The sequence below is a fragment of the Drosophila yakuba genome, chromosome 2R (assembly GCF_016746365.2).
Source record: "Drosophila yakuba strain Tai18E2 chromosome 2R, Prin_Dyak_Tai18E2_2.1, whole genome shotgun sequence".
In the NCBI taxonomy this organism is placed as follows: domain Eukaryota; kingdom Metazoa; phylum Arthropoda; class Insecta; order Diptera; family Drosophilidae; genus Drosophila; species Drosophila yakuba.
Genome location: NC_052528.2, coordinates 12,695,488 through 12,723,455, shown reverse-complemented (window position 1 = coordinate 12,723,455; position 27,968 = coordinate 12,695,488). Strand labels below are relative to the sequence as shown.

At 43.0% G+C, this 27,968-nt stretch overlaps 2 protein-coding genes across 16 annotated transcripts; one reads left to right on the top strand and one right to left on the bottom strand.

The window, feature by feature from the left end:
• The first annotated feature begins 633 nt into the window (after positions 1–633).
• LOC6530366 lies at positions 634–2,957 on the top strand. 2 transcript variants are annotated; one of them, XM_002091256.4, is made up of 6 exons: positions 635–939; positions 999–1,340; positions 1,410–1,877; positions 1,939–2,141; positions 2,199–2,571; positions 2,628–2,957. In XM_002091256.4, exons 1-6 carry the CDS (start codon positions 748–750, stop codon positions 2,736–2,738), a joined length of 1,689 nt encoding a protein of 562 aa, XP_002091292.1. In that variant the 5' UTR covers positions 635–747; the 3' UTR covers positions 2,739–2,957. The 2 variants fall into 2 exon arrangements, with proteins under 2 accessions (XP_015051953.1, XP_002091292.1); XM_015196467.3 differs by having other exon boundaries at positions 634–939; positions 999–1,877.
• On the bottom strand, positions 2,870–27,061 carry LOC6530365. Of its 14 annotated transcripts, none has more exons than XM_039372371.2 (16): positions 26,672–27,061; positions 23,463–25,928; positions 15,664–17,430; positions 11,774–11,951; positions 11,382–11,620; positions 11,141–11,304; positions 10,850–10,986; positions 10,651–10,803; positions 8,796–8,891; positions 6,057–6,206; positions 5,915–5,991; positions 5,450–5,761; positions 5,204–5,298; positions 5,057–5,145; positions 4,682–4,998; positions 2,870–4,592 (listed from the first exon to the last, which is right to left on the bottom strand). In XM_039372371.2, exons 2-16 carry the CDS (start codon positions 23,531–23,533, stop codon positions 4,457–4,459), a joined length of 3,981 nt encoding a protein of 1,326 aa, XP_039228305.1. In that variant the 5' UTR covers positions 23,534–25,928; positions 26,672–27,061; the 3' UTR covers positions 2,870–4,456. The 14 variants fall into 14 exon arrangements, with proteins under 14 accessions (XP_039228305.1, XP_039228312.1, XP_039228309.1 ...); XM_039372378.2 differs by having other exon boundaries at positions 10,651–10,788; XM_039372375.2 differs by having other exon boundaries at positions 15,664–17,427.
• Positions 27,062–27,968: the final 907 nt, after the last annotated feature.

The following is a 27,968-nucleotide window of genomic DNA, read 5'->3' as shown; positions in this document are numbered from 1 at the left end:
TAGAATTACATAAAACAACAGCAGCAGAAAGAACTGAAACGAAAGCTAATACCGCCATATGGCTCAACCGGTTTTGAAAGTGGCGCCTATCGATCATATATGTGTGAGTACGGCAACTCAAGTCCTTTGCACTAGATCATGTTTTAACAAAAAAATTAAATTTGACTTCCATATTGATATGATAGATTTCAAATTTTCTACTTTGGTTTAAAAAAAAAACATAAGTTTGAATGTGGCGGTAAATTTCAGATAACCCGTTTTAATATCTGGCAGCACTGTGCTATCGATAACAGTAAACGATATTTGCAATAAATATCACACAACACCGATACTTATTGGTTGGTTAAGCTATCGGCGGCAGAATTTCAAATACAATTTCAAAATAGAAAATTAATAAATTGTACGATATGGTTAATAAAAATATCTAATATTAATGACATATGTATATGAATAAGTTAATTAATAAGCCTTGCCTAAGAAAATGGGTGTCTCTGATACCAGTTTTAAGTACATTTTCATATTTTGAAACATTATGATCTTCATTGCAATACTTTTAATTTAAGTTTTGATAAATACTGATAAGTCCAGATGTAATCGATAACTGCAATAATAAGGGCTTGGCAACTCTAGTTTACAGTTAGCTGGATTCGTAAGCTTGACGCGTGGTGGTGCTTTTTACGAATCTTATAAGTGCATTCTTGTGAAATATACAGAGCACAATAACAAAATCACAAAGATATATTCAGCATGGACGATCGCGGAGTGTTGAGCCTGGTGAAGAAGGTGGTCCACTCGCTGTTGGTCTCCTCACCAGGAAAAATGACCATTGAGAAGCTGATGCGGGATTACAGAAGCGAAGAGGGCTGCAATTTGCCCTACAGCAAACTGGGATTCAAGGACGCCGAATCATTCCTCCGATCCATTCCGGATACGGTTACTGTAAGTAAATAAATAATACATTCAAATAAGCACTTGAATAATGCAACATAAATTACCAGGTGATGGGCCACGGACCAATGGCATTGATAACTGCAGTACCCACTGCCAAATCGGCGCACATTCAGAAACTAGTCAATAGCCAAAAGAAGTCCAGGAGTCGAGGCTCTCACAAGCCCAAGTATTCCTACGCCTCCGAGCGATCCGATCTAGTCTTCATTAACGAAAGTGTCCGTAAAATGAATAACAGAAACATGCCGCCGCCGGCGCCTCGAACTTATCAGAGCCCCAGCAATCTGAATCTTCCTGTTTCGTATCCCAACTATAATCGACTGTTATATCCCGTCCACACGCCTGTTGTTTACGCCAATATTAACGAAATGATCTGCGCCGGACAGCAGCAGGTGCTATATAATCATCTGCAGTACAACCTTTACATTCAGTCGATGACTAATTCGTATGCCTTTCCGCAGAATACCTCTAGACCCCAAAGGCCTAGCTCTTCGTATAAATCCAACTCTGAGCCGCTGAAAGTTAATAATTGGTCGCAGAACAGCCTGAAGCCCCTAAAAGAGCAAATCCATCAGTCACAATATGTTCCAAAGCATGTCTCCTCTACTGAGAATAAGCAAGTAAAGCCAACTCAGGAATTAGAGAAAGAAACCCAGACATTGGCCCAAGCGTTTCAAAACCTATCCGTGGACGTTGCTTCCACTGGTCACCAAGAAAAGCCAGAGTACGAAGTATATGAGACTGATGAGGAATTCGTAAGGGACCCCTTCGCCTCTGCAGAGATAAATGATCCAAAGGAGGATGATGAACCGGTAGTGCCCACAATTCAAAAGAATGCGGTGAAGCCTCTGGAACCCCAGAAGTATGTCTTTGACTACGCGTCTTCTGACGATGGGGAAGATGAAAATGCCATTCCATCTTATGCTGTGGTACGGTATATGATGATTCCATCTAAACAGTATTATTTATTCTAGGATTCTGTTATTGCAGGACGATCGAGTTCTAGGCGTTGACTATCCCATGGATGCGGTTCGTTCTGAATTCACACTGCCTGTTCGCGATATTGAGTCCATTATCGAGTTACAGCAACGCATTGAGGTGCAGTTGGTGAGTTTGGTCAATCCCCACAACTTCAACTTCTGGATATATAACGACGAGTTTAATAAATACAAGGAACTGTATGCCAATATGCAGTAAGATATCAATATTAAAATAGTGAGAAATAATACAATATTCATTTCTTTCTGTAGGTTGTCCTATGAAAGTCTTGACACGGATAAATACACAATGCCACTGTGTTTGATAAATACGGATCATCTTTGTGTGGTTCGCCCCGGCTGCACGAGTATTTGGGAAAGAGCCAAAGTGGTAGGGTACCGGCCCAGTAACAACGGAATGTCGATCAAGGTAGAGCTGGTTGACAAAGGGGACATAGTTTGCGTGAGCCACCAGAATGTCAAGTTTCTGCTAAAGCAGTTTGCCTCGCTGCCACCGCAATGTTTCGCTGGTCGATTGGCCTTTATAACGCAATGGAAGGCTCCAAATTGGTCCGCCGAAGCTGTTAACTTCTTCTACAAGATGGTATCCTTCCGCAGACTTTACGCAAAGGTGGAAGCTATTAAGGTGAGTCGATAAACACGGACAGTTAAGGAAACGTGACATACATTTCCCCTTTGCAGAACAACACTGCCTATCTTGTGCTAGTGGATCCGGAAACACAAACACACTCTGTGAACTTAAATAAGTCGCTCATAGACTCCGGTTGGGTGCGTCGCTGCATAAGTGCATAAAATGCTATCATATTGATACTTCATTTATTACCACTTATACGAATTTAATGTCAAATCTTTGTCGTGTCGACATGGAATGTCGAATGGATTTTTTATGTTTTCCAGTAGGACTTTAATGAAACTCGTTGACGTATTATTTTAAGGCAAACGCTGTCCTTCTGCTTTCTTTTTATTAGTTTACGTGTAATAAAATACTAGGTTACATAAATCCTTCAACAAGTCGCTGTCCTTCGTCTGATTTATGCCCGAAAGTAAAACAAACAAGGACTCAAAGACGAACCACTTGCAAAAGAGATCTCGCTCGCAACTAAAAGTGGTATCTTGAACGGAAATTCTGAATCTGAATGGAAAATCATGATCTCGCCTGGTGGCAGGCCTGCAATAAATACTTGAAATGTAACTGAGGCGCTTTAACAATTCCCTATAAAAGACAACATTGTCTATGTTTTGTATATATATGTTGTGTATATAGTTGGTTTCTTGTCTGTTCTTAGATTTTTTGTTTTTTGTTATTTTTTAGTGACCGCTGAAACGACGGCACCCTGAGGTTGGTTTTTAATATATTTTTCATTTTGTTTTTTTTTTTTTTTGTTTTGTTGAGGCTTCTCTACTACGTTGTGTGTCGAGTGGTGTTTTGTTTGTTAGTGAGTGAAAAACTAATAGTTCAACTACTAATGCGCATTCGTTAAATTTGCTTAAATACTTTTCATTTTGTTTAGTTTGGTTTTGTTTCTTGGGTTGTTTTCTTGTTTTGTATATTGCTGAGTTATGTTTTCCCTTTTCTTTTCTTTTTGTTTTTTTTTTGCAATGCGTATTTAAATATGCTATATAATCGCAATAATACATAATTGTTTTGTTGTTTGTTTGTTGGTTGCTCGAGTACATAATAGCTACGCGCATAAATATGTTTTGGTATGCTGTAACGCTTCGCTTCGTTTATATCATAAGTTGATGCATGTCTGTCTGACTGTCACTGTCGCCCCCCGATGCCTGATGCCTGTTGCTCGAATCCTGTAACCTTTGACCTGTTGACATGGCCACCTACAGGTGTGCTTGCTGCTGTGTGGTTGTGTGTTCTTGTAATAGGTCCATAGGACTAACGCCTAGGTAGCAATTCAAAAGTCTATTCACTTCGTTATCGTTACAATATCGTGGGCATAAAACTTATATGTAGATTTACGTTATATGTCAGTATTTGGTGTGTGTAATGGGTGTAGTGTTGAGTGTGGAGTGGGGTGGCAGATTTTCTATGGCTGTGGGTTGTGGTTTTCTGATCTGTCTGCTGGCTGCTGAGTTCTATCTCTATCGCATAATTTATCTCTGTATGTACTCGTTTTCTTTTTTTTGTTTGTTAATTTTTTTCGATTCTTATATTAAAGTCATCACAGTTAGCGGAGCTGAAATTATGAATAATTATTGAGGACATTTTTTGTGTAATTGTTTTTATCTTTTTTTTGGATTTTTTGTTTTTAATACGTTTTCTACTAAATCGCAATTGCATATATAGAGTGTCTACCATAAATTGATTCTTTTTTTAGTGTACTCTTATCGCGTCTTGGGGTTCCTTTTACTAAATTATTATATACGCAGTGTGTGTGTGAGTGTGGTAGTCCTGTGTGGGGTATGGATGTGGGTTTTGGTGAGTGAGTGTTCAGCGAACCGCTGCTTCAGATGGTTGCCCGGTGCCCGCCGGCACCGTTCGTCACTGCTCCTCAGTGTCATGGAGTGTTACCCTCGAATAGGGCCCGGAACTCCCCGCTCCGTGGCCTTGGGAGACCCTCACGTATCGTCTGCACCGGCTCAGCAATGCTCGACTCTGACCCATGCAGTAAATTCTCCTTGAGATCCATGTCACTGAAACAGATATCAAAAGTATTAAACATATTTAGCGCAGTTCGTAAAAAGGCCATATATTCATATTGCTAGTCCACCAGTAAACTTACTCATCTTTGCAGTCATCCGCCTCGGCAGCCAGGGCATTAACCACAGCCGTAATCGTGTTCGACTCCGGATTGCTCAGCTGCTCGTCCTTCTGATGCATTATGTTTGGATTCTTGCCGATCTTGTTTAACCGCTCGGCGGCCACAGTCTCCATGGTCTTGCGCATCAGCGGATACTGATCCAGAACGCAATTGAAATGATCCACGCTCAACGAGAATAGATTGCAATAGGTTTCGGCTCGCACGCTGGCCACACGACGCGCATTGGTCAGCAGACAGATCTCACCGAAGTAAGACCCATCCGAAAGTGAGGTGGCAACCTGAAAAACTTGTTAATTAGACCAGGGGATCTTGGCTGAACTCAAGAATTGTGCCCACCTCGCCGTTGGCCATGACAATGTCCACCACGCCCTCCTGTATGAAGTACATCTTAGTACCGATCGTACCCTCCTTTATGATAATATCACCTAAAAGAACCCCAGTTGCTTAGTTTAAAGTGGTCTTTGAGAAGTTTGCGCCACCCACCTGGTTGGAAAACTTCGTATTTCAGTTTGGTAACTACGTCGGAAACGAAATTCGAATCGGCATTAGCAAAAAAAGGCACTGACGCCACGAGGGATCTGGGGAATATTGGAAGCGCATGTTATTAGTGATTAACCATGATGTGGTGCCAAATACTAATCCTAGAGTATACTATACTAAACTGGCTATACTATACTGGCTGAAAGTAGATTCAATTGATAGACCACTGGATAGTGACAGATCGCCCACCTGCAGTTGTAGTTGATGACATCCTCGCGCAGTTTTTCGCTCAACTCGCCAAGTATCAACTCTTCATCGAAGAATTTACCCTGGTACCGATGCTCGAAGTATTCCGTGATGCGCTGCCGCATGTCGCGTGGCAGCTTGCGGTAGGCCATGTACTCCTCCACCTGTTTGACCTTCTCGCGATACTGGCGCCGGCTGGAGTCCAAGCTCTGGATGAGATTGGTCGCGTGACCGAGGAACAATGCGTAGCAGGTGGCACCGGATATCATGGAAAGCATCGTCAGCCACATGTCCGTCAATGATTGTGGCGGGAATCTGTAAAAAATGAGATTATTAGTGATAAAATACTTGTATGAGCCAATACTTCCTCCTAATTTATCTAATTGCTTGTCCTTTACATAGGAACGTAGATGGGGACCGCAGTAAAGTAGAAGCCAATAATCGGAGTAGATTGGGACATTAACTTACCTGCCGTAGCCTATGCAGAGCATGTGCGACATGGCCTTGAACAATGCCCACGAATACTGCTCCAGCCAGTACGATTCCTGCAATGGAACAGCCCATTTAGATAGCCGATAGCAGCTAGAGGGGTTTTACCAATGTGGCGCACCTGCAACTCGTTGATGGAGACCCAGGAGTTGGATGGAAAACCCTGCAACATTGGCACTAAGAACTGCAAGCAACCGCTCCAATGGCCGATCAGGAGCATCATGCAAATTAAATTGAAGATCCTCATGAAGACCGAGGCCATATTGAGGAACTGCAACCAGAGAGGTCAATCAAAAGGAGTGCACTTTAACCAAAGCCCAACACCGCTCGTGTATGTGTGTGTATGTGTGTTTGTGTCTCCATGTGTGTGAGAGTGTGTGTTTATTGTGGTTTCTTGGTGTGTTTAAGTGTGTATGCATGTGTTACATATGTGTATGTGAGTTCCACATATATAAAACCAAATGTCTCAAGTAAACAAGAGAAAGGAAACCCAAACGAGGAAATGAAACTTGGAACTTGGATAAATTTATTTGCAACTTGGCGGCGTCATTGGCGTTTCCAGCTACCGGTAGTAAACATGACAGTTATTGCATTATGCCAATCAAAGCAACTAAAACAAAACCAGACCACAGCCATTAAAACAAGAAAATTACTCAATCTCGCCACTCTGCCCGATAAGTATGCTACGAATACTCGCATTCCTCGGCCTCCAGATCATCGGATTAGATTGGATCGGAGCAGAGCGGCTCGACATACATGGTATGTATATCCGATAAGATAAAATAAGATAAGATTAGTCTAGTGTTAGGCAATACAACAGTGTCCGGTGTACTTTTGTGTACAGTGTACATCCTGAGCAATCAATTCAAACTCAATAAATTCAAATTCAAACCATTTCTACGTTTCGAATAGGTGCAAAATCAGCTGCTAAATTATGGTACAAGTGCTCATCTTTACTTTTGTTTGTTTGTTTCATTTTTTGTTTGTTTTGTTTTACGTTTGTTAAACACTAAGCCGTTCAAACGTTCAAAATATCGAAATCGAAACTCGTATTTTACAATGAAAGCATTTTTTTTTTCTGACTCTCGCAGTTGTTAGTAATTGAACTACGTAATTCTGTACAAAGTACGGTAAACAAACCAACGGAATATACACGAGAAATAAACGAAAACCAAACGAACGGTAAATAAAAAACATAGAGCAAGAGCAGGAACACAGAGCTTGAGAGAAAGTTAAAGAGAGAGAGGGAGCGGTATCGAGATAACAAAATAACGGTAGTTGCATTCAAGAATTCAGTGGTTGAAGCTGCTCGTGTGGGTGTACATGTGTGTGTGGGTGTCACTCCAAGAAGCTTATTTATAATTTTTTATGGCGCTCCTGCTGAAATCTTTTGTACAAAACAAGAGAAGAGGAGGCATATTAAATAAAAAATTGGGGAAACCAAAACCAAACCAGTAGCAGTAACCAAACAACAAGTAACGGTAGCAGAGGCAGCAAAACAGAGTTGTATTTCTACACAGAGAAAAAATACCATTACATTTGCAGAGGATCATAACAAAAACGATCCTTTTAATGAGGCTTAAATCAATTTGAAAATATCAGTTAATTAACGCAGTACATCAAAATAAAATAGTATATCATAGTTTTCCCAAGTCTCGGGCGATTGCTTAAATTGTGAAATTAATTTATTTTGATATATTCAAAGCTATTTTGATAGAAAATATTTAATATTGATCGATTTTCTCTGTGTAGTTGGGAGAGAGCAAGAGAGAGTTCGAGCGGAAAGCGCGGAGCACAAAAGCAGAAAGCATTGAACAGTGTCAAGTGAGGTTAAGTTAAGTACGAAAGATACGATTTAGGTTAGGATATGTGGAAACCATTTGGCACGGGCCCACAAATGTATGCTATATAATACGAGTAGTATGTGGTTAGATATAGTACAGTGTTCGTGTTCGATCTGATTGGTCGTTGAATCAGTTTTCTGCTTCAGATCGATTGACTATATGGGATGTGTGTCTTGTGTCCGTTTCTAAGACCTAAACTTCTAGCGAAAGCAGCAGCAGCCATTACTCTAGCTACTATATTATAAAGTGCGGATTGGTTTGTGTCTTTACAGTGGTAAACTTTTGATCCGTGCTGCCTGGGCCCTTTTAAGCAATAAGCATTCAACACACTATACATTTCGAATCCGTAATATATCCTGAGATCTGTGGTTTTTTCATGCTCTTCGCAGCGATAAATAACCCAGCTAATCTGCGGTTCACAATGATAGATATAGCAGTACAATAGGATTTCCGATCATGCCCATGCATGGAGTCCAAAACTACGGAATCTAGCGATATATTACAATATTACATTATCCTTCCGACTTCCGAATACTACGTCGCGTGAAGAGCATGAAAAGAGCTTCGATGTGGCACCGAAGATTTAAAAATGAAAAGCTTAGTTTCTCGTATGCTGCTTTTGGGCTAAACTCTCTTCTTCAATATTGATTTAACGAGGTTTTCATTATTCATCAAATGAGAAATAGAGATTATGTATGGCAATATCAATCAATCATCAATATGTAAAAAAGGCAGTCTCAGAAAATTTACAGAACGTACGAACGAACGAACATTAAAATCAAGCAAACATGATCAACGAACAATCGAACGAACGAACAATCGAACGAAATTATGCACTAAAACTCAATTTTGGCATTAACATTCCTCAAAAATGTGAGTTATGTTGCGCCAATAATACATAATCATAATTTCAATCAATCAATCAAGGCTTTTGGTTTTTGTTTATCAATATATACTGAAGTTGTTGTGTTGTTGATTTTTGATTTTGGGTTGTTACTTTTTATTGGATGGTTTACCTTGAGAATTAGGTTGCTTTTTGTCAAGCCATCTTTGTCTTTTCTGTTCATTCTCCCTCTGCGATCAGCACTTTTTTTCTGTAGATTCTGCAGAATCTAAAAACCATATATACACAGGTATTTTAGGCCCTGATTCAGCTAAGTTGAATTTTTGTATTGTATTGTTTTGTTTATTTTATTTTTGTTTTGTTTGTGGTTCTTAAACTGATTGTCAAAAGCATTATTAGTTTGTTAGTCGCATTTAGCAGAATACTTTTCTTTTCATCGCTTAAGTTGAGCGCATCAAAAACAAAATAAACATAAATCATAATATACGGTGGTTTCCAATTTTAGGCTATCTTTTACATAGGATTACAAGAGCTGTCCTTGTACGTATCTCAGGGATTGTGGTGTGGGAATCAGGGGAAGTGGGTGGGAGTTTTGGGTTTCGGACGTAGATATATTGGATATAGGGTATTGAATTGCGAAAATGCCTTCCAAGAAGAGCAAAGAGTTGTACAAAGTGCAATGAAGAATATCGATTTGAGTGCTTCAAAGTCGGCAAGAAATGAATAGGAAATCTTAAATCGTAAATCGAATACAGAATATCAGAACAACAGAAGCGATAAATCGTAGACTCAACTGAAGAAATGTGAAAGAAAGCAAAGGAATCTTCCCGCGGCACAAGGAACAAGTTCTCAAGCTTAGCGAGCGCGTCAGATGGTTTGAGAAAAACCCAAAAAAAAAGAGAGGTATATATTTTCGATTCGATCTGAGTGTTACGAATATGTGGGTGTGTGGTGGGTGTGAAAGATAGGTATGTTCATGTTCTTGCAGTTATCGGCCTGGGGGATTACTCTGGATCTGGTCTGGTGGACCCGAAGCGCAGCAGGCGCACAACACGAAACAAACATCGGGGTCACACAACTGTATAATGTACAAACTGAGTTGGCTTATGGTACAGCGATTGTCTGGTTCTACGTTTGATTGGCTTTATAGACACACATAGGTTGGAGGAAGGTATATCATATTTGGTAAACAAAACGATTGGTAATCGAACGCAAAGGATTTAAACGTTTAACGGAAATCATAGACACAGAGGTTCCAGATAACAACTCAAAGAAAATACATAGTTTGAACATTTCTGCGCGCCATCCACAATTTGATAGTACATTATTATTATTTTTAATGCCACACACATGTACGCACACATGTAACAAAGAAAAGTGAGCACTTTTGGGATCAAATTACTCCCCTGACCTCTGACTACTGACCACTGTGCTAAGCCTAACTGCAGTTGCCTAGATACACATAACCTAGATCCTCGAATCTGTTTTTGTGGTGTGGAGTGAACGAGTAGAATGCTGATCTTACGGTCGAGAATTTGGAGCAAACTGAACGGAAATCGAAACAAAAAGGGGGTCGCTCAGGGACCAACGATCCCTGGAGTAAAACCGATAAAGTAATGACGAAACAGAGGACGTTGACAAATATATACACAGAAAAAAAGGTGTGAAACAATATTTTATCGCAATTTCCGTGGGTCTTAGGCAATATGAACTATTGTTAAACCCTAAGGAAAATCAAGTGAATAGTATGACATAAAGATAAGCGTTTGTTAGTCTGATTAGTTGAAATTATAAGAACGACAGTAAAAGCGTAAACGTAATATTTGCAAGTAGAAGAATATCATAGTATCTCGAATATCACTATATTTTCTGTGTATATATTGTACAAATGTGTCGTAAAACTGAAAACCAGGGGCAGTAGGTAGTAAGTAGTAAGTACTTCGTTATGCAAACTCAAGATGAAACGGTAACGAAACGAAACGAAACTAAGGGACTGAGCGTTGCCAAAATGAGCCGGGTGTACTCACATAGACCTCCTCCCATTGGGACACGTAGCGGACGAGGCGGGAAAGGCGGAGCAGTCGCACCAAGGATAACAGCTTGGCCAGGCGCAGGATTCGAAGGGCGCGTCCGGCATGCAATATTTGAAAAGAATCAGAGAAATCCTGCAATTTCATAATCTTAAATTAAAATGTTGCGTACTGTTTCTTAAATACATTGACTTACTTGATTGAAAATTAAAAATATATAATCTAGCGGTATCGACGAAATCAAATCGAGAAAAAACCAAGTTCTTAAATAGTGTTTAGCTATAAGCTTTGGATCCAATATTACTTGTTCAGCGTTGTCTTGTTGCATAATTCCTGAAATCATATATTCGGGCAAAAGTTTCTCGGTTAAGCAGGGGCGCAGAAATCGGGGGCATAGTTGGTGCCACTTAATGTTGGCAGGGTTACGGATTGGAATTTTAGGGGGGGTTTACTTGTTAGTTAGTTGGCTTGGTTGAGTGTGCATTACCTGTTCTAAAATTGACTACAATATCTATTAAAAAAATAGTATCACTTAGGCAGTTGAAGGCAATCCATCGTGTGCTCAGATCATCGTTGAAGAATGATATTGCGACTGGCAGGATAATAAGATTTGCTACTAATAATAAAAGCATGCAAAGGTCCCAGTAAAACCTGTCGAAGATATAAGATATAATCGTTAGATTAGTAGATTGCAAAGAAATACTTATATATTTGTTTTAAGAACTCACCTGAATGAACTGCACGGGTGTATGACCCAGTGCCCGGAAGTTTTCTGACGTATGCGCTCCTTGACCAGAGCCTTTCGGCTGCCAAACAGTTTCATGGCCAGTCGGTTGTCCGTCGGCTGGAACCATGATTGCAATTGACTTTTTAGGAAATTCGCAGAGACTTTTTCCGACACGATCGGTATGTTGGGCATGGGCTCCTCTTTCGGAGTGCCGTACAACGACACGTCATCAAAGTGTACCTGCATCGAAGGATCAGAGTGGTATCTCATTAGTCGTGCGCTGCTCCAAACCAATTGCCTACTGTCAGGGTCATAAGTCAGAGTTTTGATCGAGGAAATGGTGGTAAGGGAGCTAGGGGAGTGTATGTCCTGGTCTAGTTGTATAAATAAAACCTTTGTCCTTGCCATTTCGGTTCCTTGGTCGCATATTAGCAGGGCTTCATCATCGAAAGCGGTTACCAGGGAGTCGGTGCAGGTGTTCTCGAACGAAATGCGCAGGTCGTTGTCGTTCACATTCAGCACCGAGCAGTAGGAGCAGCGCACCGATTCCTCACTATCCCCGCTCAGCAGTCTGAAATGGCATTGGCGAGATGGCGAGATGGGGATCAGTAAACACGGAAGTGCTGCCTCCAAAAATTCCGTTACACGACTCTGTGCCACAAGGCTGACCTGCCCAAAATGAAAGTGAAACTACACCGAATGACTGTCAAGGTGGGCGGGATGGCGCGATGTCGGTAAACGCACCGGTTTTTCGTTTATTGCAAATACTCTTTTATAGGGTATTACAGTTCATGAAGCCACGGAGTTAAATAACAATTGGTTTTGGGCCCAATGTCAACTATGTAACCAATCTTGTTAAGTTAAAGGTAAAAAGTAAATCATATATGCAACGCAGGAGATTCCGCAAACAAATGTAATTGGTTGCGATGATTATGCGATATTTAAAGTTTTATGTTGTCGCCATTTCAATGAGCTGCTTCTGTATTTATCTTGGGTAGCTAAGATTGAAGTAACTTGATAGTTCCATTAACTATTTAAGACATAATATTTATTTATTTATTTATTTGAGATTATTCAACGCAGAAAAGACGTATTTAAACTCATTGCCATGTAATGTGTTTACTACATAAGGTTTTTGCACATGTTGAAAGAGTATTGCACCATTCCATCTTGGAAACCAGCTAGTTTTCTTGGCAGTTTTGTTTACTATTAATTGCAGCACACGCACAATGCAGCCTGAATCAGAGATACGACTGCTGCCCCTCACCTTGCCCACTACTAGATGTGGTGATTGTCAAGGTTTTCCGGGGCGGCAGCCAGAGAAACTGGAATCCAAACCACGCTCTTGCCCCCGTCTTGATATTTTTGTATTTGTATTTTTTATGATCGCTGCTCGCGTTTTTTGGAGCAGCAAACACCGAAGGCACTAACTACTAAATACTGAACGACAAATCGCGTGGCACGGATATGGATATTATTCACGTTCACGGCGGACCTATTGTTAAAGCCCGGAGAGATGGAGACGCGTGCTCGCGGTTACGTTGGTTTCCAATTCAGTTTCAGTTTCAGTTTGTGTATGGGTATGGTATGGGTTTTCGCATCACGGTTAGACGTACTGATATTTTCGTACATTGATAATACTTTTTCGTAATTGTGTCTGTGCTTCTATTATTATTATAAACAGCGCTCTCTTTCGCCTCTTCACACTCAATTGAGTGTACTTTTAAATGGGAAAGTTTCGTTTTAATTAAGCCTGATGAAGCTGATTTAATTTAATCTTGGCCGCCATTGGCATTAGCCTAATGAATTTATTAGTGATTGCTATTGTTAACCGCCGGCTATTGCATTACACAAATCATATCAAATCAAATCCCATCCAATCCAATCCAATAACTTTGATAGCTACATTTCATAATTGTGGTTTCGAATTCATCTCACTGGCACAATTCACTGGCACTCGCAAGTTTTGTTCACTTTTGTTTGGTGTTTTGCATTCGAAACTATCCGTTTGTTGCCCTGTTGGCTTGGCAACTTCTACGGAAACGTGCTGTGGCAGATGTTTTCCGTCGATTTGATGCAGATGACTCGACCGACTCGACTCACACAGTGCGGCTGCTGAGAATCGGAGAACCGAAGAATCGGAGAAGTCTGGAAGCGTGCTATATGCTATATGTACGTATATAGAGTAGAACCCGGCACTTGGAGTGATTACAGCGGCAAACTTTTTGCGACTAGCGGTCGCCGAGTCACCGAGTCGCCGAGTCGTGGTCGCTCGCAAACCGCCTGGAAATCGCCAGCAAACACTCCGAAAAACGAGACCAGATCGTGGCTACTTCGGCATGGAATGGAATGGTTCGTACTGTATCGTATATTATCGTACTGTATCGTATTGGATCGTAACGGATCGGGCGTCCTCGAGCAGCTAAATGGTTCTTTATTTTTACTTTCTGTGCTGGCTGACTGGTGGTCGAGTGATATTCTTACCTCCAATATCAATTAGTACAGGAATTGCAGTTCGATTCCGAAATTGGCTGGCAATTGCCTAATTAAATAATTGAGATATTGACACCGTGTACACTTGGCGCTGGTTTTTATCTCAATGTTTTCTATCTTTCCTTGTCTTTTTCCCTTGCTATTATGACAACTAGTTAAGTTCCTATTTGCCAGACTTTTATTAAGCTACTGCTGCTGATGCTGCGGCGACTTGATAACCTGTTCTCAACCCCGCGGCCGTTGCACAATAAATAAATAACGAATTTGTGCTGCCTTTTAATTGATTTCGCGACGATCGACGACGCAAATTATGGCTGCTTGTAATTCCCTGCCCGGCTGTCTTCACAAAAATTGATGCCAATAAAACCACACCACACTGTACTGTACAATACAATACAGCAAAACTATCCGAAAAGTGTAAACAGCACAGGGAACATAAACAGTGATCCGCCGCCAAAAATGTCTGGATTTTATGCAAATGTATGCGGATAACGCGTTCTATTCACGTGGAAATCGCCTCGGATCGGATTAGATTGGATCTCACTGGTTCCAGGGAAGGAGGACGCTTTTTTTTCTGGATTTGGGTCTGGGTCTGGGTCTCGTTCTCGTTCTAGGTCGCAATTTGTGGCCGCGACAAATTGCGGAATTATGTTATTCACACGGACGGATTGAAACATTGTTTACTAGACTACAGGGCACTCGCAATCAGGCTGATAATGGAGCTCGATTCAATTACTATACGAAATCACGCACAATGACGAACGATTGTTTGAGTTATCCGGCGGACTCCTTTTTAATAAAAATGTTCAAGGCAAGATGTTTACCCAACATCTATATTGTTTGTAAACTTTTTCTAGTTTAGCTGTGGTTGATTTTAACAAAACACGTTTATACATATGTTATTTTCATATTTGAACGTATTTAGAAACGCTAAAATAGTTCATTAATGCCTCAAAACAATCTGTTTTTGCTTTAGCACTAGAAACAAAGCGTCACATACCGATTGTAGACCGTAGAACCCTTTGGATCTTGGTATTTTCCACTTGAGACTCCAACTTTCGGTCCGCTCAAATGGGGAGTTCACTGCTCGACGAGCATTAGAAGTTTATTGCGCCAACCGAGGCGAAAGGCAGGTCGGAGTGAGATTCCCTCGGTCTGCGACGACGGAATTATGCAAATGCCCAGCGATAAGCGGAGCGGACCGAAGCACTCAAAAAAACCGGTAGTAGGCGATCAGGCGCTTTGCATGCGCGCAATTCCCACTTGTAAGCCGGGGTAATGTCTTGAATGGCTCGCTCTCTTTTCGGGGAATCCGCCAAACGGAGACACCAGACGTCGTGGACTCTGGAATTCCCTCCTTTTCTTACACTTCTGTTTTAGAATATTTTTTCCTCTTTTTAGACTTATTCTATGAACATTTCCCACTTCGATTGGGGCTAGTTCAAGCAATTGATTATATTGCATTGATATCACAGTGTTATCTCATAAATTTCCCGATCATTTATACTATTGATTATATAAACAAATATTTGACTAATCAAGTGGCCTCGGCCTTTGGCAATATTAAATAATTCAATTAAATGTAATTGAAATGACAAATCCCACTGGAGTATACGAGAGATAAGTTTGTGATGGTATCTAAAACATATGGAAAGCAACTGTAGGTAATAATGGTAATATGACATATTAAAACGGTAGAAACATAGTGTTCCCCTAAACCGATAATATTAATATTTTAGTAAGTATAAATACAAAATCCAGATGTACTTCGAACCATGCACTGTACTCACCGATCGCCGAGCTTGCCCTTGTGCCGCCGGATGTGGCGCCGGTTGAAGCTGTTGGTGCACGACGTGGACGTGGGCCTTGCCGGATAAGGACACGGATGGTTGCTCCCGAAGCTGTGCAGCTGCAGCGACGCCTTGAGATTGGCGGGCGCTGTGGCCGAGGAGGCGTGGTGCGCGTAATGATACGGATAGGAGTACGGATGCGGATACGATACGCCGGCACTGGCTACGGTGATGGTGGACTCCCCCACTGGTTCGTGGCCCTCGTTGGCCTCGGAAGAGCCCTCCTGCTGGGATCCGTTGCTGGAGGAGTGGTGCGTGTAGTCCGTGGGTGCGCTCAGCTGGCGATTGAACTCGGCCTTGCGGCGCGTGAGGTCTGTGAGGCAGTACTTGTTCAGGTGACCGTTGCTGCTGACCGAGCTCTTGGGCGAGGCCGCCGCGTAGTGACTGTGTCCGGGTCCTGATCCTGATCCCGATCCTGCTCCCGCTCCTTGGGCGTGGGCGTGCAGCTTGTGGCATGAGTTGCTGCTGGCGCTGAGCAAATTGCAGTTCTTGCTGCCGCTTGCCGAGCTGCTGATCTTGGCCGCCAGCGAGTGCGGCACCGGCGGACTCTTGCCCGTCGCCGGAATGGTGTGGCTGCTCCCGCTTCCACTTTCGCTCCTCACCGACGCCCGATGGCCGGGCAGCGTCTGCCGGCTCTGCCCCTGACCCTGACTCTGCCCCTTGCCCTTCAGCGATCCGTTCAGCAACAACTGTTGTTGGCGGGCAGCAACCGCCGACAAGGCGGGCAACTGCGGCGCCTTGGTGCAGGTGGAGGACGAACTGGCTGGTGCCGAGGAAGCCTGCGGATGCGGAGTGGTGCTGGAACTCGACGTGGAGGCCACCTGTGGCTGCAGGGAGTGCTTCTTCTCCACGAGATACAAGTTCAGGTACTTGTCGCCCGGATGCAGCGAGTTATCCGACACCGCGTTCGACTTGGAGATGATCTGGCCCTTCTTCTTGGCGGTGCGTGTCTTGAGGGAGAGATTCCGCAGCTTCTTGGACTGCTCCTTGATCTTGTTGGTGCGCAGGAACGAAGGACTGTTGGCGATGCACTTGAAGATGTACGTCTCGTTGACCAGCTGCTGTTTGTCACTTCCACTGTAGTCGTACTCGCTGCTTAGATTGAGATTGAGGTTGGTCAGGTGGCGACGCTCCCGTTCCCGTTCCCTGTCTCTGTCCCGATCGCGAACCCTTTCCGGATCCGGTTCTGGGTCTGGCTCCGGCTGCGCCAACTGCTGGTCACTGTAGTGGCTCTTGAGCAGCGAACCGGCTCCTTCAGCAGCCGCTGCACTCAAGCTGCGCGAGTACTCGTGACAGGCATCGTAGAGCGCCGACTGGCCACCAGTGCTGCTAACGCTCTGGGTGCCACAGCTCACCGGACTGTGGCTGCTGTCGAGGATGCGGAGTCCGCTCCTGCTGTCCGAGGAGTTCTGCTTGGAGATGCCGCTCGTCGATAGTCGACTGCTGCTGCTGCGGTGCCGTTGCTGTTGCTGTTGCAGGTGCTGCTGCTGCTGTTGCTGCTGCTGCAGATGTGGCTGCTGGAGATGCTGCTGCTGGTCATCGCCCGCTCGCAGCAGCGAGACGCTGTCCGGCGCCGCCGATGCCGCCGGCTGGCCGTTGCTGAGACTCACCAGAGACTGGCGCACCAAGTGCTGGTGCGAGTGCGAGTGCCGCTGCTGGTGCTGCTGCTGCGGATTGTCCGGGCACAAGTTGTCGCGGCTGGCACTGCTGGCGGAATCATCACGGGCGGCGCAAGGAGCCGCATGAGGAGTGGGGCGGAAAGAAAGAGGAGACTTCAATGAGTACCGTGTTCGATGGCAGAATCAAAATGGCCAGCGGCGCTGGCGAACACTCAAATTTATCTATTTCAAATTGGCAGGCAAGCATTGGAGGGAAACGAAACGCAGGTTCCGTGGGCCAGAGGGCCACGCTAAAGTGAGCAGGAAACAGAGTGTGCGAGTGTGGAAAACCGCGAGACAAACAAAGAAAATTCTTAATTATTATAAATATTGATTGTGCAACATGTGAGCGGTGAGCGGAGAGGGACACTGGAGGTGGAAGTGGAGGTGGGGGACTATCGCATTCCCGGCATGTATGTGAGTTCACCCTGCACAGAGGACACTGGATATATAAACCTCCGAAAATCTGGTTAGTATAGTATGATGTTACTCACTAATTATAGTTGAGTTCAGCGGTCTCGTGACTTCAAGTGTGACTCAATCTGATCATTACTCTTAAATGAACTCAAACAAACTTACTCACGACTACAAAAAGGTAATATATAAATAGTGACAAATAGTGACAAAAGCTAGTCATTGAATTTATTTCGGATAACCATTTAATCATTGCCTAGATTGCATATTGATGCACTATATATTATACAGAGTATACTGAATTTTTTAATATTTGTATTTGAAGTATTTCTTCAGAATGCTTTCCCTTCTATCGAGTGCCCAATGTAACCGCAATGTGTGATACAATTTATAGAGACATCTATATACAATGGTTGACATGCTCATCTGGTTTCTGATCGCGCGAAAAATTCAACTAAATTAATGTACGGCCGCACGCAGGCCAAGCACTGATAGAGCCACAGATACACAAGCGGTAACAAACAACTACACACAGATACAGATAGGGATACAGATACAGATACATTTACAGATGCAGATACAGATACACACCGATTCGATGGAGATATATGGCTGGAAACGCGTGCCCAAATGGCGCTGAAATCATTCCGCACGGTGGGCGGCGGAAGTGCCCTAAATCAAATGGCCAAATGGCCGAGATAAGATAACGCTGCGCCAGACGGACATGGCTGATAAGGGAGCGTGGGAGCTCAGCGGATACAGTGGTGCTCCATGGGAAGCTGTATCGAGTGTATGGTATGGTATGGAAATGAGGGCTGGCAGGGCGGCCAGGCCCACTGTGCCTTGGGCAATCAATGCTACGAAACGTGAGGCAAACTATTGTTGATATAGCTAAACACCGTCGCCGGCGGGGAGTGACGGGGAGGGGTGAGGCCCTCCCCTTCCATTTTCAAACAATGGGAAAACAAGGGAACCTATTCTCGGTGTGCGTGCATCGAACTTTTCCGATTCCGATTTCGGATGCCAGCTCGAGAGTTGAGCGCGAAAAATGGGGCGGGAAATTGGTGCAGAGCAAACAGCATTTCCCAGCCCGGAATCGAGTCGAATCAATTTCGGTCAATTAGGCAAAGGCTGGCTGCCTCACGCCAGAGTCGCAATTATCCGAATTCTGATTCGAGTTTCAATGCGGAATGGGATCCGGAGAATGGGATTTGTGCAAATATAAGTAAATATGTCAAATATTTGCACGCTAATGCTCAGCCGATGAGTGTGCACTTTGCAGATACCGAACGAGATACCCAGATACAATCGCACATCCGCTGCCGAACGGCGGCGGCCTCTTGGCAATCTCTGACCTAATCTGGCCAAAAGTCACTTTCGAGTAGGCATTGGCACTGGCGAAGCCAAATCAAAGCGAAAGCATCGAGTGCCCCGGGGAATAGCAGCTCTTCGGGTTCCTATCTGATGGCTTTTTCATCTCGGCTTCGAGTATTTGCCACCTGTCAAGTGCTGCAGTCAAATTTTGCCCTTGCCCCATTTCACTGGCTAAGTTGGGCTACATAAAAGAGAAATCTTATTTATTACTAAGTCTATTTGTTACAATAAAAAGTATATATATATAACCTATTCTAACTACATTTCATGATCATTGCTGGAAACAAGTAAAAAATTGAAATGCTGCATACCCTATACATTTCTTGTTGCCATGTCGCATTGTAAGACAGCTTTACAGACGTAAAAGGCGGTTTCTCTAAGTGTAACCTTCTGGCGTGGCCTACGTCCAATGTCAACTTTGGCGCATTGAAGTGGCCCTCCGGCCAGCGGATTAGTCTTTGAGTTCGGAGCATGTGCTGCCCATCCTCGAGAGCTTGGGATTGGGGGCCAAACAAGTCTGATGGAGCAGGTTTCTGGCATCGAAATCGCCACCACTGCCCCACCGCCCGCGGCTGAGACACAATGTGCCTCAATTAATAATTCAAAAGCCAATTGAAGGCATTAAGCGTAAATTCGTAAGGCGTACGTAATTGAGTCGCTGCCTGCCTGCATTCCACTTTGTTCCATCGATATTAAATCAAGTGCAGCTGTGAGCCCCCAAATAGGGGATCCACTATATCAACTATATTTGCAACTGATCTACTTGTCTCAATCTCCATTGAGACTGTGTTCCAATTTTCCTGATCCGATCGAATGTGGAATACTTTCATGGTCTTGACCTTTGGAACATTTAGCGTGACCGCTTGAGCTATTTTAATGCTGATTCTGGGCGAATGTTTTCCAAAAACCTTCAATATGCATTTTATTGTTCATGAACTGAAAGCGCCCGCCAGCAAAATCAAACAAAATTGAAAGCAAATTGCCAAACATGCCACTCGATACACATTTCCGTGTAAACAAATTACGAAAATTTCCATTTTTAGTGCACAAATGTTTACCATTGTGCCAATTTACAAAGTCCGTGCAGTCAGGCGGATTTTATTTGATCAAATATATATTCACGATTCTTCTTTGCCTGGGGTAAAGTGAATCAGAATCGGAAACTTAAATTGCGATTTCTTTCACAAAGTTTTAAGATCTTTCGAAAAACATTGAGCAAGAACGTTTGGAAAAGTCGACTATAATATATTTTACTCTATTTTATGTTATACTAAAGCAGGGAATGGAAATTTTGTGTTTCCAAAATCTGTGTTTATATAGATATATAATCAGATGGAACCCGAAACAACCACTTGTTTCTGGAAAAGTCTAGTGACGACCTGACTAAGGTCATTGCAATAACAAACAGAGTTCATTAATGGTTCATCCCATGTCATTTGTATGGAAATGCCATTTTAAACACACTCCTCGGTCGGTAATTAAATATTGACTTCAAAAGATTTCCGGCTGGACAGGCAAATGAACGTAGAACTCGATGAGAGCTTAGCTCAACTATAAATAACACGATTTTCGGCTAAACCAGAATTCAGCCAAATTATCCATTAATTATAACGACAGCCGAGCAATTAATAAATCAGGCTTGCGGGCAGCGGGCAGCGGTCTGTGTAAATCAGTGGAGTGTACAAACAAAGAAATGCTACATCACAACCATTTGGCATGCCAATTGTAAATAAATTTGGATTCGAGTTGTGTGAGATACATGGCAAACGGGATTATCATCTAAGGGTTCTGAGAAGTGGCGAGAGGGTGTAGAGGGGGCTACAAAAGATCTTAAGCAGGCAGAGGGGTAAAGGTGGGGGAAAAGTCATTAAAGCGATGCATTCGAAACTCTTATCGATGGACTTTTGAGGGACAGGTAAGTTGTAAGTTGGCAAGCAAAGTGCATCAAAGTTAATGAGTTTACTTTATGCTTGCAACCAGAAATGGTAAAGCTCAAAAGTTGAAACTTGCGTGGGTGGTGGGTTTTTAGTTTTCGGGCTAATGGCTAGTTTTCTAGTAACGAGCAGAAAAGTTAGAAGCATTAAATGTGTGCGTGTGTGTGAGTGTGTGAGTTTTATATCTGTGTTGCAGTTGGAATTGTAACGGTAAGTAGTTAGTATTAGTTGTAGTAGAGCAGTAGTGGGAAGTACCATACAGAGTCTACGATCTATGTATATATATAGAGAGTAATAGCAGAGACACTGAGAGACAAAAAGAGAGATAGAGAGAAAGTACGGGGAGAATTCGGAACTTGGTCGGCGGTACCTTCACAGCTGATGTCTAGGATCGCTCCAAATGCAAATTGTAAGTTGCAAATTGTTCGATTCGATTACGGTTTCGGTTTCGGTTTCGGTTACGGTTTGTGATTTTGATCTGATTTTTGGTTTGGTTCGGTTTGCTGAGTACTTAGTTTCTGTATTCAACGTATTTGCACTTTCAAGCAAAGTTTTCTGCAAAACAACAACGACAAGGACACGAAATAAATCCAAGTTATTCTCGTGACGAGTACAAAAATGGAAATAATAAACTATAAACGAGAAATGAAGGAAACGAAACTGAAAACTAACAAACTGAGCGGGAAATAACTGAAATGAGATTCGTTTGGGGGATAAGAAATTAAATTAACTGCACAAAGCACACAGACACCAGAGGGTCCTGCCGATGTATTTGTTTGTATGTGTGTCTATATGTGTGTCTGTATGTGTAGGTGTGGGGGCTAGTGCCTATTTGTTTGAAAGGGTATTTGGTGTTTTTGTTGCTGTCGAGTGTATGGAAATGTGGAACTAGAACTAGCTCAATTGGAAACATCGGGCTTCCGTTTTAGCACAAAAGAAAAGAGCAGCTTATCTGGCCCTCTGCTTCACTCACTTACTGTCGCCGTCTCTGTCTGTTATCGTGTGTATGTGTGTGTGTGTCAGTGTATATATCGGTGAATACGCTATGTATGTGTGAAAGGCAACAACAATGCAGTAGTCGGCAAGTGCTTATCGATACATACAAACACCCACGCACACAAACAAACAAATGCCAGCCAAAATTCGGTCAGTGGTTTAATCATTGAAGTAAAAGAGAAAGCTTCCGCCCTTTCAGACACATACACAAGCACTCAGACTTGCCCACACCCACACGATTGCAATTACATGTACAGTGGCCCCTGAAAGTATGCAACACTGCGTGCGTTTGCACTCAAAGTACTTTGACACTATTCTCAAGCAATGCAATTCATTGTATTGTGCTGGTATTGTATTGGTCTTGGTATTGTTATTGGTATTGGTATTGGTATCGGTGCGACCATTGTTGTCGGCCTGGCTTGACTTTTAATCTAGTTTCGTAATTGCATTGACGGGAGTGACGGATGACCCCTTAAGTGGGCGGCAGGCGGATGGTCGTTGTGAGCAGGAAATCAGTTCATAGGAGGCCAGCAAAAAGGCACTTGGCAACTCGCTCAAACACACACACACACACACACACTTTCTAGCGCACACACACACACACATATGAATGTGAACAGTAACAACAACAACAGCAATTGCGGCAGCAGCAACAACATCAACAACAATAACAGGGTAACTCAAGAGACAAAGAACGAAACAGAGACACTGAACATAACGGTACGAAACGAAAGAAAACGAACAACACAAGGAACAGGACTACTAGGGTGGACCACAGACCTAACAATGTTTGCTCTTACATTATCTATTTAAAGTATTCAATTACTTCTGTATGACTCCAAAATAAATCATTTATTTGTCATGTATTACACATACACCATGTTGTCAATAAATTGCTCATACGTAGCGTTGACCCTTTTCATAAAATTTACCGAACATTTTCTAAAACTTCTTCTTGGACAATTACATTTATTTTGTTACTTGGTATTTAGCTCTAAGTTTACTTCAAATTTCTTTGGATTTTAAAACTTTATAACAATGAATAAAAAACAAACAAAATGTTTGTAAAGATCCAATTCCAATTTTAAAACAAGAAAAAACATCTATCTTATGATATATGATGATTTATATCTTATGATTGTATTATTACAATCGGTCCACCCCAGAGATCACATTGAAACTGATACAAAAGTACATTCATCTCAAAACTGTACAACGTGGGAGATCCTGGTCAGAGGAGTCCCGAAATACGGGATAGGGGACATCCAGTGCTGACCCGACCTCCCACGCCAGTACAACGTACATCGTGCACAACAACAGTACAAGGACATACAAGGAGGGCTAGTTAGTGGGTAACGCCTACCGTTGATCGTTGGTAAAGGTTCCGAAGGCTCCAGGACCGCTGACTCGGCGCTGAGTGTGTTTAACGTGCATTTTCTTGGACCCACGACGCCGCCGCTGTCACGTCACCACCTGCACTCGAACTCGAATTCGAACCACATCGAACCACTCGCGCCACCTTCGCTAACGTAACGTGGTTGCTGTTGTCGGGGATATTTCTGCTGCTCTTTTTTTTTTTGTTTTTTTTAGGGGTTTTTTTTTTGCAAGGTGTTGCTATTGCTATTGCCGCCGGAAAGGCCCCGCAATGCCCACTGCAATTCTTTGCCTTGCCATCGTGGCTCAGTGTGCGTGTCTGTGTGTGGTAGTCGTAGTTGTAGTGGTAGTTGGGTGTGCAGGTATGGGTGCAACTTCCGCTTCGATTTTTGGCATTAACTAATAGAAGTCCAGCACACGGACACGTAAACAAAAATAGATTGCTTTTCGTTGTGTTACTCTCTTTCGCTCTCGCTCTCTTTCTTCTTTTTTCGGGCTGTCTCACTCGCACATGGGGCTGCTCGCCGTTATCCGTGTTTTAAGGTTTTAGGTTTTTGGTTTTAGGTTAGGTTAGGTTTTCGATTCGTTTCTGGTGGGTTCTTAGGTGTTTGGTTGAGTAACGTAGGTTGGGTGAGAAGGTATCGGTATCTAAAAGGAGGCCTCTAAAATAGTCAACAGCTTATATTGCTTATATTGCTTATGGTTCTTCACTTTTCGTTTCGTTATGCGCTCGTTTTTTTCGTTTCTTTGAGGTTATGTGACTCTATGACATTATCTGTTCTGAGTTGCGTGTATAATAATACCATATGTTACTATTTATAGTTTAGCATTTGTTTTTGTTTTAGTTTTAGTTTCGTTAACAGCGTTATTTCGGGGCTAATCGTACTTTGTACTCTGGATTATAAATGACGTTTAACCTCTAGGGTATAGTTATTGTTGCTATTCGGTTGGTGGTTGCTGGTGTACAGATGTGATGGTGGGGCCTGGAACTGGAACTGGAACTGGAACTGTAACGGTAACGATAACGGTAACTGGAGCTGTAGCTGGAGCTGAAGTGGGGTGGGCAGGATCGGGATCCGGGATGTGGATCACTGAATAATTTATCACAAATAACAAACTAGCTGTTGGAGGGGATGGGACAGTGATGATGACAGCTTAGTTTCCCTGCTCCGAAATGTGCGCTATCCCGACGCCTTCCAGCCTGGCCACGCTCTGGCCACGCCTCTTCTCCTCCTCTTCCTCCTCCTCCTCCCTGCTTAAGTTAATGTTTGGTCATGAAAGTTTAACGAACGCACCGCAGTTTTGGCTTTGCGGTCGGTCGCCCTTTATTTTCTGTGCTTTTTTTTTTCTCTTTCACTTTTGTGGCAAATGGAAGCGACGCGAGTTAAGGCGAAGTTACGTCAAGGCAGCGCAACACGAGAAACCCAAGGCAGGTAGCTTTAATTCGTCATGTACGTTCGTATCACTACTCCTCCTGTGTGGGTCCATGGATTACGGTACTGGGCGTATTTGTGTATCTGGCACGGGCAACACGCAAAAGATCCGGACCCGGCAACAGTCCCTCCTTGGGACTTCGTGTGGCGACGTCCTTCGCCACCCAATTAATGCATTAATATCGCCCTCGTTACTTATTCAGATGCAATTTGAAAGGCCTAGGTCGAGGGCGGGGATTGAGTTTTGCTTTAGCGGCATTATAAAAATAAATCCATATAGGTAGATGTACAGACTGGCGTTTTTCTTCTATTCGCTACGGCTAAGTATCTTGTATATATCTCGTAGGTGTATATATATATATATATTGTATATAGAGAGGCAACTACTTGGTAGTTTTAGTTAGTCGATAAGTGCGTTTATGTTGCGGTTATTTGAATTTGCTGTCCTACGGGCTGAGACGCAGGTCTCTCTACAAACTACGAGGTTAGTTCCATTACTCTATCTCAACGGGGATTACGCTCTATATCCTTGGGCTGTTTAGAGAACTTCCAGCGGTGAACAAACGTCAACGAACTACGTTAATTTTTTGCTTTTTTATTGGTTTTTGTATTGTTTTGCGGATAGCGTTTATCGTTTATCGTTTATCTATAGCACTTTTGTATATAGCGAGTGTCCTATTGTATATTTCTAAAAGTAATTCTAATCTTGGGTTTGCTTGTCGGGTTACGCCTTTAAGATTTGCTCAATTTAATTGTTGCAGGTACTTTGGTTTTGGTTTTATCATTACGTTCTATTTTTGGTTATCGCGTGTCCTTTATTTTTAGGCGTTTCCAGTGTTTTTCCACTTGCTGACTGGCTCTGGCGTTGATTAAATAATGCTGCACTTTGCTCTGATTTATCGTGTTTGCTTTCGTGTCCTTGTTTTCGCTGGTTTCCGCTTTTGCTGCTCGTGGTTTTTGTTTTATATTTATTCGTGTTTGTCTATTGTCTTTTTATATTTCCTTATTTTTTGCCAGTCGTTCTATTTGATTATGTAATTATGCTTGGTTTCTTATTGGATATTGAACGGTACGTGTGTCCTAGGGCTATGTGTTTGTGTATATGTGTGTGTGTGGTGTGCGATTGTGTTGGTGTGTTACATGCGATTTTTTCAGCTGCTGCGGCTGTGTTTGTGGTGGTTTCGTTGGATTCGTGGGTTGCGATAGACGTAAGTGGTTCGTCATCAACATTTTTCGCACATACATACACGATTCACGGGCGCCACACGGGGCACTGTGTGCGTGTGTGTGTGTGTGTGTGCGTGTGCCAGCGTGTGTCCTGATAGATGGAATTTATTGAATGAAACGTCAAGCGATTTGACGAATTTTAAACAAATTATTTATAACACACAGAGACACAGGAGGCACGCACACGCAAAAGTTGCGAGAGAGACACGCACAGACACAGTTCACAGTCGTGGCACGAAGAACGGCACAGGACACACAGGACACACGGTGGGTGGCAATGGTAGTGGTAGTAGTGGTGGTGGGGGTGGGAGAACAACAAGGAGGAGCCGACGAAGAGAAAGCCAGGAGGAGTGAAGCTGAAAGTGGGAGGAAGTGCACACGTTAAATCAATGCTTCTTTTGACCTCTATTACAATTTCGTTCGCTTTCGTCTTTCGCCATCTTCCCTCCACCTCCTACTGCTCCTCCTCCTCCTTCAGCTTGCTACACCTCGTCCTCGTCGCTTTCGAACTCCTCTTTTTTCCCGAGCCCACGACTACCTGGCAATTTTTTTAACGCCCGTGTTACGGCACATTTAATATTTCATATTTTCATATATGTAGGGCTCTATGCACCAGATACACAGTCGCTGGCTCACCAAAAATTCACACTATTTAATTACTTTTCTTTACTTTTTTATGATTTCACTAGGTTATTCTATATTTTTCTTCTTATTGGGTCGCGCTGGCTCCTTTCGTTTAAATGTTTATCACAATGCTGCTGTCGCTGAAAGCTGATTTATGCCATTCGCTACCGAGCAGCGCACTTAAACTTGCTATTTGAAATTTCTTCTTTATGTAACGAACGGAATAACGGCACACTCGCTGCTGCTGCTGCGACTGCTACTGCTGCTGCGACTGCTGCTGCGACACGAACGAACTCAGCGCGACAAGTGAAACTTGGCTTCCCGATTCGCATGCCACTGACGTGCGCCGTGGTAACAGAAACAGAAGCAGAAACGGCCGAGCCGAGCCCGCGAGATTCGCTGAAAATCGATAAGGACAGGCAAAGTCGCCTGCCAAAATCCTGCGGAGGAGGCGGCGGGATAGGAGGACCAGGATGGCAAAGGCGAACGGCACAAAAGCACATTCTTCTGCGGCCAAAGTGAAACCGAGAGCATGTGGGTGGCGCGGCAGTGAAAGTGCACATGTCCTGAGTGTCTCGTGTCCTGGGGCACAGTGGAGGGTCTGTCGAGTATATAGGTCCTTTGGATGCTCCTTGATTATAATCCGGAGACTACAAATTAGATTTCATATATATATATGTACATATATATATAGATTTTTCATATACATATAGATCGAAAATATATAGATCGATGTCTCTAAACAACTTTAAAAATAAAACTTAGTTAAAGACAATATATCTATATACGCTAGTATTTATCTGACATTATAAATCATTAAAAGTGTTGCTATCCTCGAGCAAGTAAAATGCAATGGGCAATTTGGCAATACAATAGTATTACTATGTCCTATTCCTTAAAGATATAATTGTTTAGGCTGCCTGAAGGTAGCAGTACAATAATTTAATTTTACATGTATCCAAACTTTTTAATACAAAAAAAAAAAAGTCAAACCCAGTAGCATACTTCTAGGGTTCTGCCGTCACTGTAGCTGTACTAATAATTTGGACCGCCAGTGTGTTACTCGCATGCCTTTTCGGCTGAGAGCGCGAGTGCGCATTTGCCAGGCTCTCAGGCGAGTCCTTTCACTCGCTCGCACTTCTTTTGTCCGCTCCCGCTGCACAAACAGGAGCCGAGTCCTAGTCCGAGTTGAGAATGAATCGCCGCGCCGA